This window comes from Quercus robur, chromosome 6, assembly GCF_932294415.1.
Source record: "Quercus robur chromosome 6, dhQueRobu3.1, whole genome shotgun sequence".
Lineage (NCBI taxonomy): Eukaryota > Viridiplantae > Streptophyta > Magnoliopsida > Fagales > Fagaceae > Quercus > Quercus robur.
In genome coordinates, this window is record NC_065539.1 from 1,231,056 (window position 1) to 1,246,284 (window position 15,229).

General features: G+C 33.2%; 2 protein-coding genes across 2 annotated transcripts; both read left to right on the forward strand.

Annotated features, from left to right (window-relative positions):
• The first annotated feature begins 3,850 nt into the window (after positions 1-3,850).
• LOC126690477 (uncharacterized) lies at positions 3,851-7,888 on the forward strand. The gene is made up of 7 exons (XM_050385645.1): positions 3,851-4,065; positions 4,740-4,872; positions 6,055-6,158; positions 6,238-6,409; positions 6,635-6,775; positions 6,874-6,962; positions 7,069-7,888. Exons 1-7 carry the CDS (start codon positions 3,974-3,976, stop codon positions 7,691-7,693), a joined length of 1,356 nt encoding a protein of 451 aa, XP_050241602.1. The 5' UTR covers positions 3,851-3,973; the 3' UTR covers positions 7,694-7,888.
• A 1,655-nt stretch (positions 7,889-9,543) lies between these two features.
• LOC126690476 (lysine histidine transporter-like 8) lies at positions 9,544-12,776 on the forward strand. The gene is made up of 5 exons (XM_050385644.1): positions 9,544-10,054; positions 10,243-10,379; positions 10,777-11,204; positions 11,778-11,909; positions 12,029-12,776. Exons 1-5 carry the CDS (start codon positions 9,636-9,638, stop codon positions 12,515-12,517), a joined length of 1,605 nt encoding a protein of 534 aa, XP_050241601.1. The 5' UTR covers positions 9,544-9,635; the 3' UTR covers positions 12,518-12,776.
• The last annotated feature ends 2,453 nt before the right edge of the window (positions 12,777-15,229 follow it).

A 15,229-nucleotide genomic window follows, 5' to 3' on the forward strand; every position in this document is an offset into this window, starting at 1 on the left:
TTTTAAATAGTTGGTTGAGATTATTTTTTATATTATTTATTTATGAAAAATGTTAACGAATACCCTAGAGGGCTAGCATTGGTTTATGAATATTTTAGAAAATTTTTATAGAGAAATAAAAAGTAATTGTTTTTTATATAGTTTTTTATATTTCCCATAAAAATGATATTAAAACTTTTTTAAAATTGTTCAATTAACTAGCATTTGATAGCTATTAATACGTAATATTAACTTTTATTTTGATAGGCTATTAAGGCGTTTGATACTTAAGGACATTTGTAAATCAGACCCTTTATTTATTTATGTTATTAGACTTATTGAAAATGTTAAAACTGCTACGAAATTTACTATAAAATCAAAATGTTCAAAAATTGATGTTATAATGAATATGATTAGTGAACTTGAATAACCTAATAAACGAATGTTTGAATTATGTTTTTTGTGATTCGTAACCCATCAATTTATAAACCTCATGTAATAAATGTTTTTTGCGTATCACTTGATACAAAATTATATACGAATAGAGGGACTATCATTCCATCGTGATCCTCCAACTTTTTTTTCCTTGGGTCAAATCTCTTAATGACTATATTTTTTCCTCATATATGGATGAATTTAGGATGAAGTTAGTAGACATAATTTCTTTGCTGCAAGTTTTGCCACATTTCTAATATTTGCGATAAAAAATAATGATAAAAAAGGAGAGTATTTTTTTTAATACAAGAAGGAGAGTATTAAATCCATGTAAAAGCGATAATTTTTTAATCACAATAATTCATTTTAACAAATTCGGATTGCCAAATTACATATTTTCTAATGTATATTTATGTACCTGAATCAAAATGTATAGATACAATTTGCAATTGCTGATTAGCGTTGCTATTCTCAACTCTTCTTTTATTTCCTTTTCTTTAGCCATCTTTGTTATAAATCTTAATTTCAATGGACTCTCAAATCTGTCAATTAATGTGTTACATGTGTAGCACTAAAGTTCTATGCATGTATTAAAATAAAAATAAAATCACTCTATCTACTTTGTACCATATATTAACAAAAGAGCTATACAATAGAACAACCTGGATGGTGATTTCACCAATTTCTCATTGTGAATATAAAATTGATTCGGCAGGTTTTGGAAAAGTATGTACAAACTCCCAAACCTTCCTTTTTGTCTCTTAATTATGTGACATTTTGAATAGAAACTGCATATATTCCTCCTCCTTTTTCCAGCATAATAATTTTTCTAGGTACTCATGAGTAAGTGCTGGTGTGATAGTTAGATTAATGGTGCCCGCAAGGCGGCAACCAGTACAATTCTGTCTCCAACATTGCCCTCTTTCTTCTCTTGCTTTCTTTCTCTTTCTCTCTCTCTCTTCTTCTTCTTCTTCTTCTTCTTCTTCTTCTTTTTTTATTTTTTATTTTTTTTAAATTAAAAGAAAAGGTAAAAATGACTTACAGTGTAATAAATCTAGGAATTACAAATAGTCCCTTCGAGGAGATCTAGTAAAATTGAAACAGTATAGAGGAATTACAAATACAAATAGTATACATGTTGATAGAGTTGTTGATGCTTATTCTAGCTCCTAAACCTAATATATTGTATTAACTATTATTAGAACTCCTAAACCTAATTCATCACTTATATTAAAAAAAATACAAAACTTTAATAATATAAGGCAAATGTAATTTCATCAAGAACATATCAACATTATGGTGAAAATATGATATAATTGTCAATGAAGTAACTCTTCTTTTTACATAAACTTCTTCTACCAAAGCATCACTGAAGTGGACTGAAATGAATTGAAACAGACCGAAAGGACCGAAATGGACCAAAGTGAACTAAATAGGCCGAAATGGACTGAAGTTTACCAAAGTGGACCTAATGGACTGAAGTGGACCTAAATGGATCGAATGGATAGAAGTGTACCGAAATGGACCAAAGTGAACCGAAATTGACCGAATATGACCAAATAAACCAAAGTGAATTGAAATGGACCGAATGGACGATAGTGGACCAAATAGACCAAAGTGAGTCGAAATGGACTGAAGAGAACCAAAATGAACCGAATTAGACTGAATTGTTACATTGATGTGCATTAATAAGAATGTAGCAATAATAAATATTATTAATTATATAAATATAGATTAGTGGTCTTAGTTTTCTGTATTGCTCCTGAGGAATTTAAATAGGACTTGGGACTTGGCCTAGTAAGTCACTATGCTTCAAGGTTGATGTCTATAATCGATCACTCTTACATATTCATACCTTGACTTTCTTCTTTCTAGTCTAAAAAATTGTCGTTTAGTGCAACAGTGTATCATTTCTTTGTGAATAGAAAAATTAAAAGTCAACATTAAATCATTGTTCATATTTTTGATTCTCTATGTATGTGAATCTGGAGAGCAGCTCACAGCTCATAACCTTCCATTCAAGATAGAATTGATACGTTGCTCTATATAACTGGTGAGCAATAGAGACAAACTTTTCAACAAATTTGATTACATCTTTTCCCATGACTTTCTAAAATGACAAATTGTGATTAGATAAACTCACAAATTCATTGCTTACACTATTTTATTATATATTTATAGCAACATTTCATTTCAAATAGTTGGTTGAGATTATTTTTTATTTTATTTATTTATGAAAAATGTTAACGGATAACTTAAGGGGCTAGCATTGGTTTATGAATATTTTTAGAAACTTTTTATGGAGAAATAAAAATTAATTGTTTTTTAATACAGTTTTTTATATTTCCCATAAAAATGATATCAAAACATTCTTAAAATTGTCCGATTAACGAGCATTTGAAAACTATTAGTGCGTAATATTAACTTTTATTTTGATAGCTATTAAGGCATTTGATACTTAAGGGCGGTCGTTAATAAGATCCTTTATTTATTTATATTATTAGATTTATTGAAAATGTTAAAACTGCTACGAAATTTACTATAAAATCAAAATGTTCACAAACTGATGTTATAATGAATATGATTAGTGGACTTCAATAACCTAATAAATGAATGTTTGAATTATTTTTTTTGTGAATAGTTACCCATCAATTTATAAACCTCATGTAATAATAATAATAGTAATAATAATAATAATAATAATTTTTTTTTTTTTTTTTTTTTTTTTTTTTTTTTTTTTTTTTTTGCGTATCTCTTGATGCAAAATTATATAAGAATAGAGGGACTATCATTCCATCATCAATCCTCCAAACTTTTTTTTTCCTTGTGTCAAATCTTCTAATTACTATATATTTTTCCTTATATATTGATGAATTTAGGAGGAATTTAGTAGACACAATTCTGCAACTTTTGCCACATTCCTAATATTTGCAATAAAAAATAATGAAAAAAAAAGGAGAGTATTTTTTTTTTCTTGGATACAAAAAGGAGAGTATTAAATCTATGTAAAAGCAATGATTTTTTAATCACAATAATGCATTTTAACAAATTCGGGGGGTCCTAAAACAACTGTGAATTTAATTGCAACACCTAGAAAGCCTTTTTTATTTATTTAATTTTTTTGGTAAATTGCAACACTTAAAAAGCTGTGTAGGCAAGCGGTGTAGCTAAGTTATTTACAAAAAACAAATAAATAAACCAAAGTATCACAAGTTGTAGGCTTGTAGCACACATTGGATGCTACCACTCCATCTTCATCCAAATCTCCAACATTTTCCACGTGTCAGATTTCTTAACGGCTATATTTTCCCTCACGCACAGCGTCGACATGAACCAGCTACAAGAAAATCAAAAGCGGGTCGGTGCATTGAGTGGGCCCCACTTGGACCCTCCATCAATGAAAGCACCAAAAGGTAAGGAAAGGATCAAGGATCCAATAAAAGTATCACTTTCCATCTCAGGAGACCGTTACTTTCTCTCTCTCTCTTTCTCTCTCACAGCTTCTTCGCTTACACTAAAAACACTGCAACACTAACACTCACAACTCACGACTCAGCCAATGACTGCGGCGAGTGTAGCCACTAGCCACGCCAAGACCATCATGAGGATCGGCCTCTCTCTCTTCCGCCGTGGCTTCAACTCCTCCAAATGGTACATTGTTTCCTCTCTCAGTCTCTCTCTTTCTATTTTCCCTCTCTATTGCTTCTTTCTCTTTTTCCAAGAAAACCTAGTCACATTCACACACCCTTTGAACATTTTTGGTGGCCTAGGATAATGTGTACCAAAATGGAAGCTTTTTAAAATTCTGGGTCTTGTTCTTCATGGCCTGAATGATGAAATAACAACCAAAAGATTTGATTTTTCTTGGTTACCAAACAGCAAAGGGGGCTAATAAGTAGTAAAAACTAGTTCTTTAGCTGTCTATTTGATTATTGATTAGTATTTCTTTTGAATAAATTGGCAGATGGTTGAAGTTTTTTAGATTCTGGGTCTTCTTGTTTCTTGTTATGGGAGGCCTAAATGATGCAAAAACAACCAAATTTTTTTTTTCTTGGAAACCAAACGGAACAGGATCTAATTAGTAAAAATACTAATGCCTTAGCTATCTGATTATTGTGTTTGTATTTCAATTTCTTTGAAATAAATTGGAAAGTGAATGAAGCTTTTAAGATTCTGGGTGTTGTGGTTTCTTGTTCTGCAAGGCCTAAATGATGCCCAAAAAAAAAAAAAAAAAAAATCGTGGTTACCAAACAGAGCTAGGACTAGTAAGTGGTAAAATTACTGATTATATTTCTTTTTCTGTGAATGTGGGGTATATATAACAGCAAGACAGCGGCCAAGATGGCAGTGGCGAGGATAAAGCTGCTGAGGAACAAGAGAGAGGTGGTGGTGAAGCAGATGAGGCGAGACATTGCCTTGCTTCTACAGTCAGGTCAAGATGCCACTGCTCGCATCCGGGTAATTTTCCGTCTAAATTTCTATTTTGAGGGTTGTAGATTAACATTTGTGGACAACTGTGTTTTGGGGTTTTCTCATTGGAGTTGGGATTTGTTAGAATCATGGTTTGTGATTAAATTCACCATTTCCTATCAGCTTAAGCTTTGGGAGAAACGGTAGTTTATCATACAGAAAGGTTTTGGGTGTAGAATCTGTTTTGTCATTTATTGTGGTATTGACATTGTGTTATTGAGAAGAATAACAACATACATAAAAAGAATGGAAGCAGTTGGATTTCTTCTATGGTCCTATTTTGGGTTGTTTGGTCAGTGTTCTACATTGTTTGGTTGTTAGGTTTGAATTACTAGTTGGTGACTTTGTGGTGTTTTACGTTGGATGTGAAATAAGCCCATTGCCTTTGCTGGCTGAACTTAACTGCACATAGTTCGACAAATAACATACATAAAGGGAATGGAAGCAGTTGGATTTCTTTTTATGGTCTTATTTTGGGTTGCTTGGGAGTCAGTGTTCTACATTATTTGGGTGTTAGGTTTGAATTACTAGTTGGTGACTTTATGTTGTTTTACATTGGATATGAAATGAACCCACTGCCTTTGCTGGCTGCGCTTAACTGAACTAAGTTGACATGAACCTTTGCTGGCTGCGCTTAACTGAACTAAGTTGACATGAATTTTTTTTTTTACTTGGATGTGGTCAAAGTGATCATGTCCTTAGATTAGATAATGATATGATTGTAAGATAGAAGTAAGCAAAATGGATGAATTCCTTTTCCTTGGGAAGTCCAAACAGAAATATGTGAGAATTTAAATAGGTTTGCAGTCATTTTGATGCAATTTTATGATCAGCATATTGAACAGAAATCAGATTATCACAAAGGTGGTTAGAAGGAGATGGAGTAGCCCTCAATGTGATAATGTAGATAAGGACACAATAGAATGAACTCCTATTTGGATGGTTTTGTGTCTAAAATTTTATGTTATTGAATGCTCGGAACCCTCCTTCCAATGGCATTAAACTTATTTCTGTGATCAAATATGGAACTTACAATCAAGGGTTGGCAGCAGGGGATGGAATGTTGATAATGATATAAATTAATTTGACTGTCAGGTGTAGTTATATTTTCCACACAATATGTGATTATGAATTTTCATAACCAAGTAATTTGTTTTGTTCATTTTGTAGGTTGAACATGTTATCAGGGAACAGAATGTTTTGGCTGCAAATGAGTTCATTGAACTCTTCTGTGAATTAGTTGTGGCCAGACTTGCAATCATTGCAAAGCAAAGGTTAAAGAAATGAAACATCTTTATTATTTTGTATGGTTTATTGATACATATAATTCTGATCTGGGTTGAATTATTCCAGGGATTGCCCAGCAGATCTGAAAGAAGGTATTGCTAGCATAATATTTGCATCCCCAAGGTGCTCAGAAATTCCAGAACTTTTATCACTTCGGAAAGTTTTTGAGAAAAAATATGGGAAAGATTTTGTATCAGCAGCTACAGATCTGCGACCTAACTGTGGTGTAAACCGCATGGTAACTACCACCTTCCTTTCGTTAATCATATCATATGTAACAATAAAGCCTATTTGTTGCCTCTTTGTCTTGCATACCTGTGAACCAGTTATCTTTTCTTATGAACTCCAAATGTTATTATGTTCTTTGGTGACATTATTGTTTTTTCATCCAAATTCTTCTGGTTAATTGACAAATTCTCTGTAAGCTAGTAATGCTATTGTTTTCCCTCCAAAATTCTTTTAGTTGATCGACAAACTCTCTGTAAGAACCCCTACTGGTGAAGTAAAATTGAAAGTCATGAAGGAAATAGCGAAGGAGTTCCAGATTCAATGGGATACAACAGAATCCGAGATGGAGCTTCTCAAGCCTCCAGAAGAGCGTATAGTGGGTTCCTCTCTCTCTCTCTCTCTCGTGCGCGCACACTCACACACACAATTTGATAAGTTTGTTTTTCTAAGAATCTTGGTTCTCTCACTGATCAGGAAGGACCTTGCACTTTTGTTAGTGCTACCAGCCTACCCATGCAGCCTCAGCCAACTCAATCTGCTGAGCCAAATAAGCCAACTACTAGGTATGTTATCCAATCTATTCACCGGACTTTGATTAATTACAGATACTAGGTAACTTAAGTAGTTTTGTATCCGTTGCTCAATAGTCTCTTCCGGTTATTTACCCAGATCAACAATCAGCGGAGCAAATGGCAATATCTTTTTTGAGGACACTGTCTCAGCTGCAGCAGCAGCTGCAGAATCTGCCAACAAAGCAATTGCTGCTGCACAAGCTGCTGCCTATCTGGCCAACAAAAACTTTAATCAAGCCACTCAAGCATCTAGTCTTGATAACAAGTTGAATGATTCTAGTACCAACCATGGATTTGGAAATCTTTATGGAAATTCTACTGGCTTCATCTCAAATCACCATTCCCCAGCTAACTCACAGAACACTGATCATCAACAAGAAGCTCATGGGAGGACTTATGCATCACAAAGTTTTGGAACGTCTCATTTTGCAAGCAGTGAGGAGACACCAACTACCAATGTGAATGGTGGAAAGGTTTATAGGAGACACAGCTACAATGCACCCTCTAGACATTCAGATATAAAGTTTGATGAATCAGACTGTGATGAAGAAATTGATATGGAAGAACCTCCTCCTAGTGGCATTAATCCGCCACCCAAGCGGCCCCCACCACCAGCACCTTCATTTCATGATAAACAAGATTCAAATTTTCATGTTCACCCCAAATTGCCAGATTATGATGCACTCTCCGCTCGCTTTGAAGCACTGAAGTATCGAAAATGACAAACTTCTAGCATGCTTTATTTGGGGGGGGGGGGGGGGGGGGGATATATGAGTTTTCTTGGCCTTTATATAATTCATACATAGATGCTTTATGCATGTTATTCTATCATATAGATACCAAATACTACAAATGTGAGATCATTTTTTTTGTTGTGTATTGTCCTTTGGGGTAAATGAATATGTCATTTTGTCAAATTTTAATGTCTAGAAATGCAAATTATGTTAGTCTTTAACAAAGAAAGATTTCAATAATCCAGATTGGAAAGCCCACAATGTTGGACTCAACTTCACCTTGTTCTGCATGCTCAGTTGGACTTTTTTAATTTTAACACCCTATATTTAATGTTATATAAATGAGTATACCCCGCACTGAAATTAAATTCAAAAATTAAAATTTAAAGGGGAGGTGTAAAGCTGTTAAAAAAAATACAGATTGTTGAGTAAATATAAGGGAAAGTTTTTTTTTTTTGATAGGAAATATAAGGGAAAGTTGTTTACTTAAAAAAAGAGACACAGAATTATGTAATAAACTAGTTACATTAATGGTTGATAGGCACTATATGTGACGTATAAGAAATCATTGTTGTTACCATGTCTCTCATAGCAACGTGGACCCTAGGATTACGTACTGTGAGGCATGCTGTATTTTTCTCCTAATTCTTCACGTAAAAACTTAAAAGTCAGCACCATCATATTCTTGAGTAATACTAATATCAAAAGCTCATTTTGGTTTGGGAAATTTCTCCAAAAAATCATACAAAATTTACGTTCTATCTTTTGACCAAAAAAGATAGTTAATGTATACAATTTTAATAATTGGGAAATATTAACAAATGCTTTAAGAGTATTGGTTTAGAAACTATTTTTAGAAAAAATTTATGAAAAAATGATAAAGCAATTAATTTTTCTAATAGCTTTTTATATTTCTCATGAAAGTAGTATTAAAAACTTTCTTAATATGATTTTATTATTAATTGCTTTAAGGGTACTAGTTAACATGACTCTTAATAATTTTCTAGTTAAGCATTTGAGAAGTTAATATCTTTATTTCATCAACTTTATTTTAAAATTGAAGTAAAGCTTAATCATTAATTAAAAAATGTCCTTTAAAAATTGGATTTTATTAATAAAACCAATAATAATAAAAAGAATGGAGGTTTATTTCCACTGTTCCACAATTATGTTTCATCATGGGTCATGCCAGTCCATCCGAGATTTATTTATTTTAATCCAAGTCCATCTACCAATTTCATTGCTTTTGGATCAAACTTTGATTTTCTTGCTTGCTCTCCCTACGTTCCCATGGCTGACCACAGACTCACTTTAAAGTTTAAAGCCATAATAAGGACACCTCTTTTGACAAATGTGCACCTTCCTTATAAAACAGGCTGCACACTCTTTTGTTATCTTTCTCAATTTTCTTATATTGTCAAATTTTCACATGGTCGTTGAAACTGAGTTTTTAGAATTAAATAGGGTCCCCCCTGGTGCTCCCTTTGGCACCCGGAGTATTACGTTGACTAAGTCCTAGTTTAGCATATAGTATGAACTATAAACTTATATATGTTACATAGCTTTCAAAAAAATTCATCCCTACATAGAGCTTTAACTTTCTCTTCATATTTCTTTATTAATTCAAACACATAGCAGCCAAAATTGTCCGTCAACAATTGCATTAACTATTTCAACAAATGATGAGTCACCATAAGCTGTCTAAAAACGAAATTAGTCTCCTTACACACCTATCTATCACAATTAACAATTAAACCTCCTTGACTTCCATTGAAGCCACCGTTGTTGCCTTGTTGGCATGTATTACACCCAATACCACTAGTATATATAACATGCTAGTGCCTAAGATATTTGTGCAAGATATTGAGAGGGGAAGAGTAAGACTAATCTGTTGAGGATTCATAACTGATCTAAAAAATAAGGGACAAAAATGAGCGAGCAGAATGAAATTAGATCGGCACCATTAACGCCGAGGCCAAGATCAGCTGCACCAACGCCTCCTGTTGTGTCATCACCACCAGTGTCATGTCCACCCTCTCAGTACCACTCACCATCTTTGTCAAGGTCACCACTTCTCAATGGAGAGCATGCAGACCAGGCACCACCTCCAAGCAAGACTCCCAAAACCCCAAGAACCCCAAGACTCTCTTTGACTCCAAGGTTTATTACTCCTCTTGGAAGCCCTGTGAGAAAGGCTCTAAGGATGACTAAGCTTGACCCTCAGGACGCTTGGCTTCCAATCACTGAGTCAAGAAATGGTAACAAGTACTATGCTGCTTTTCATACTCTTTGTTCTGGGATTGGAGTTCAGGCTCTTGTGCTTCCTGTGGCCTTCACAATCCTTGGCTGGTAAGCCACCAAAACTCATAATGCTAAACTATCATTAAATAGCTCGAGTTAAATTGTTTTTGACTTGTCATTAGCTTAAGCTGAGTTCAATATAGAACTGTTTATACTAAGAGTTTAGGCTAATGAGAAATGATAATCACATAACCATTATTTTAGCGGTTTCTAAAATATTTTGTGATTGCTTGCAGGACATGGGGAATTATTGGCTTGACTCTAGCATTCATATGGCAGCTTTACACCTTATGGTTACTTGTTCAGCTCCACGAATCAACTGAAAATGGGATGCGCTACAGCCGCTACCTCCAACTTTCCTGTGCTACCTTTGGTATGACATCTAATCTTTTTGTAATCATTGGTTAGTATGCATAGTAATAAATCATCCCTTGTCCTAAAAGCTTAAGGTAAATGATGAGTTTAATTACTTAACGAATATTCTAACTTCTAACACTTCTTCTCAAGTGTGAACTCAAACTCCTCCATAAATAGTGGGTCCAATTCATGAGATTTTTAACCTTATTAATTTTTAGTGGGAGGTAGAGTGGGTTCAAACTCCTGAGTACCTGCTTTGATACCGTAATAAATTATCATTTATCCCAAAAGTTTAAGAAGATAGTAAATTGTGAACTTAATCGTTTAATCAACGTTCTAGCATAGCTCTATAATTATATATTTCCTTTTTGTATTTATTATTAACTGCTGGTGTTTTTAATCCAATGTTACAGGTGAGAGGCTAGGAAAGTTGCTAGCTTTGTTCCCAATCATGTATCTCTCGGGAGGCACATGTGTGGCATTGATCATTATTGGTGGATCAACCAGTAAATTGTTCTTCCAGATTGTATGCGGGGCTACATGCAGCGCAAAGCCGCTAACCACCGTGGAATGGTACTTGGTCTTTACGTGTGCAGCCGTTGTACTGTCTCAGCTGCCCAACTTGAATTCCATAGCAGGTTTATCGTTGGTCGGGGCCGTCACGGCTGTAGGGTATTGCACAATGATATGGGCTGTTTCTGTGGCGGAAGGCAGGCTCCCAGGAGTGTCCTATAATCCTGTGAGGGGAAGCACCCAGGTTGTAAGGATTTTTGACGTGCTTAATGCACTTGGGATCATTGCTTTTGCTTTTAGGGGCCACAATCTTATTCTTGAGATTCAGGTATATATAGTAGTTCCCTTTTAAATGAATGCTATTATAATGTTTTGCTTGGTAACCACCAAGTCCATTCTCAAAAGGCCTATTCCTAGCTTAAATTCACTATTTTCAACATGTTTATGCTTTTTGAATTAGTGTTAGTTTATTAGTTGAATTCTCATATGTTATACCTAAGGATAATTAGTTACCCGTAACCACAAAGTTGAATGCCAAGATGCATCAACGCTACTAGCATTGTGCCTAATAAAGTGTATTTTTAAGTTACTAGGTCTTTGGGCGTAAACTAATGAAAGGAATTTGATTAGATCATACCTAACAAAAAGTCAGTCCTCTTAAGATATGAACATGATGGTACTGTCAAAATCGGAGGGAAGACTTTTGGCATGGGACTAGTCTTTGATCACATTGGAGTTAAAGATATGTAGGCTCTAAACTAAAAGAGTGGGCCAGTGTGCTTCATTTTTCCCCATTTTACACTGTTCGAGTTTGGAGGAAAATTTTCTTTGAAAAAAAAGTCATATTACACTGTATCATTCAATGGTCCACATTCAAAATTTCAATATTCCTATGGTGCAGGCCACGATGCCTTCAGATGAAAAGCACCCTTCGCGTGTGCCCATGTGGCAAGGAGTCAGGGTTTCCTATACAGTCATATCTGCATGCTTATTCCCTCTTGCAATTGGAGGCTATTGGGCTTATGGCCAAAAGGTATTTTACCAATTTAAGCACTCTCAAAAACCACAATAACTAAAGTTAAAACGTTATGAACTTAAAAATGTTACTTGTTTTATATCTAAAGAAGAGAACTTGTTTCTTTTAATTGACAGATACCAGCAAATGGAGGAATGCTTACAGCTCTATACCAATTCCATTCACGTGATGCGTCACAAGCTGTACTAGGCCTAACTAGCTTGTTTGTCATAGTTAATGCATTGAGCTCGTTCCAAATCTATGGCATGCCAATGTTTGATGACATGGAGTCCAAGTACACAGTGAGAAAGAAGCAGCCATGTCCATGGTGGCTTCGAGCAATTTTCCGGGCTATGTTTGGGTACGGGTGCTTCTTTGTGGCAGTGGCAATTCCATTCTTGGGAAGCCTTGCTGGTTTGATAGGAGGGATAGCACTACCTGTCACATTGGCATACCCATGTTTCATGTGGCTCAAGATTAGAAAGCCTAAGATGTATGGAGCAATGTGGTGGCTCAACTGGTTCCTAGGGGTTTTGGGCATGAGTCTAAGCGCTGTATTGATTGCAGCCGGGCTTTATGTTGTGATCGATACTGGTGTTGAAGTGAGTTTCTTCAAGCCTCACTAATTAGCTTACCAAGGCAATTAGAGAATTACGTTAAGCCGAATCAAGATCTATTTGTTATCTTATCATTCTTTTCGTCGAAGGAATATGTATTTGGTAGTTTGCTGTTGTGTTGCATGCCTCAAATTAAGGCCAAGGTGACACAATTCCCCACCCCCCCCCCCCCCCCCCCTCCTTTTTTTCGTTTTTGAGTGGTAAATGTAATGGTTGACAGCATAAAATTCTTGTACCTAAAAGTCTATAATTACTATTTAACCTAAAATCTCCCTCTCTGTCTCTCTCTCATTTGACTTTAATGAAAGAAATAATCATATAAATCACGGTATATACCACTTTCTATAGCTATATTTAACAACCTAAGCTTGGTTCACAGCCTTGGCTCCCATTTCTATAAGCTTTGGGCTTCCACAGCCTTAGATTTCATCAATCCTAGGCTTTAGGTAGTGTACTTTGTTCTATGGACCACAACGATAAAAATCTAGCACTAGTGAGAGTGACTTTAAATGGGTTTGGACATGTTCAATGACCGATTAATACATTAATGAGAAATAGTGGATTAATTCAAGTTGAGGGAATGAGACATGATGATGCTTTTGCCAATAGAGGTTGTTTTCAAAGGACTTGAACTTTATTTTGTACTAGTCGCATACCCGCGCGTTGCGCGCGGTAATTTTTTTAGGATGGTCTCATTAAATATTTTATTAATACTATAATTTTAGTTATTAACCATTTGATTTTCATTAGTTTTTAAGTTAACAAAAACCTTAAATATACCTTTTTTTTTTTTTTTTTTTTTTTTTTTTTACCTTTACACACACACATAGTGAATCTTTACACATACCTTTAAAAAAAAACTCTATATATTCCACTTTTTTGGATGCGTAAAATTATAGATTACTACTCCATAATGATAGTGGCTAATTAATTATATATATTTTTTTAGTGATCTCATTTGTAACGCTTCTTACCATTATCATATATTTACTAACTGATGATTTGCATAACAAAGACGATAAATGAGAGGTAGCATTGTTCATTAGATTTTCGAAAGTAATAGTGCATGAAAATTATATATATATATATATATATATATATTATAAATAAGGTTAAATGAAATGTCAAAAAATGGATTTTTAAATTTTCTAACTTTATTTCTTATTCAATTTCTACTACTATCAGAGAACATCTCTTTTTTAGTTATGATTACTATGGTTTCCATAGTTAGAATTTGATTAGTTTTAAATTTAAATTTAGTACTATGATTGTATTTAATTATTGATTGTTGATTTAATTTTTTAAGTGAATTAAACAGTTTATGTTACTACACTGTAAAGTTTTTAATGTTCTCCACACTGTAATCGCTATTTTATTTTTTACTTCTCCTAACAACCTCTTTGTTTTCCAATCAACGATTACTAATTGACGTTTGGTTTTTTTTTTCTTTATCTACTCTTTATTACTTTGTATTGGTTTTTTTTTTCTATACCATCTCTCTCTCTCTCTCTCTCTCTCTCTCTCTCTCTCTCTCTCTCTCTCTCTCTCTCTCCACTGGCAACCTATCGTTTTCCAAAATTTGATGATGATTCTATGACATTAAATATGCATTATTAATTTTTTTTTATTTATTTAGTGTTTCTAACTTGATTTGTTTTGTATTTCATTCTTCCTTTGATGCATTGGGTGTGAGAATGAGTGTTTCCCTATCATTACTCCACTTAATGTGGACAATTTTATTTATTTAATTTAGGCAAAATATTATATTTAAAATTTTTAAAAATAAAAAAGGAGTGGAAATATAAATAATTTAATGATATATATGGGGGATGTGGTTGAATTTAAATGTTAAATAAAATGATATGAGAAAAAAAATAAAAATAAAATACATAACAATAAACACTAACTTATCCAAATAATTCTATGTAATATAATAATAGTACATTCTTATATACTATTTTTAATTATTTATAATGAAATATGATAATATTTAACAATCAAAGACATAAAAAATAAATAAAAAAACTTAAAACACAAAGCTAAATCCCATAAACCAAAATAGAGCTCTAAAGAATACAAAACTTTATCAGGCTAAAATAGAGATGCAAGAAAAATAAAAATAAAAATCTACCAAAAAATTGAGGGAGAAAGAGTGGGAAATAACCACTTTTCTGTGAGATAAAATTATGTAAAGAATAGAAGAGTGAATGATACATTTATATTAAGAGGATGATAATATAAAAAAACAAAATAAAGGAAGATAAAAGGAAAGAGGAAGAGTGATATCAAGGTAGAATTTTTGGAGAGATGAAAAGGTAAAGAGAATGAGAAAGGTTGAAGAAAGTGTAAATGTTAAAAAAAAAATGAGTACAATTTGATGAGCACAATTTTCTTTTATTTGAATTTAAGTAAAATATTACATTTTTTATTTTTTAAAACAAAAAGAGAGAGAGAAAATATAAATAATTTAATGATAAGGAGGATGTGGTTGAATTTCAAAATTGAGTAAAATGGAAGAGAAGAAAAAAATAAGAAAAATTAAAAGATATAACAATAAACACTAAATTATCCAAATTATGCTATGTAATGGAATACTATTTTATTTTTATCTACTATCTTTAATTTTTTATAATGTAATCGGATAAAATTTAACAATCAAAGAGCAAAATAATAATAATAATAATAATAACTTAAAACACAAAACTAAATCGTATCAACATA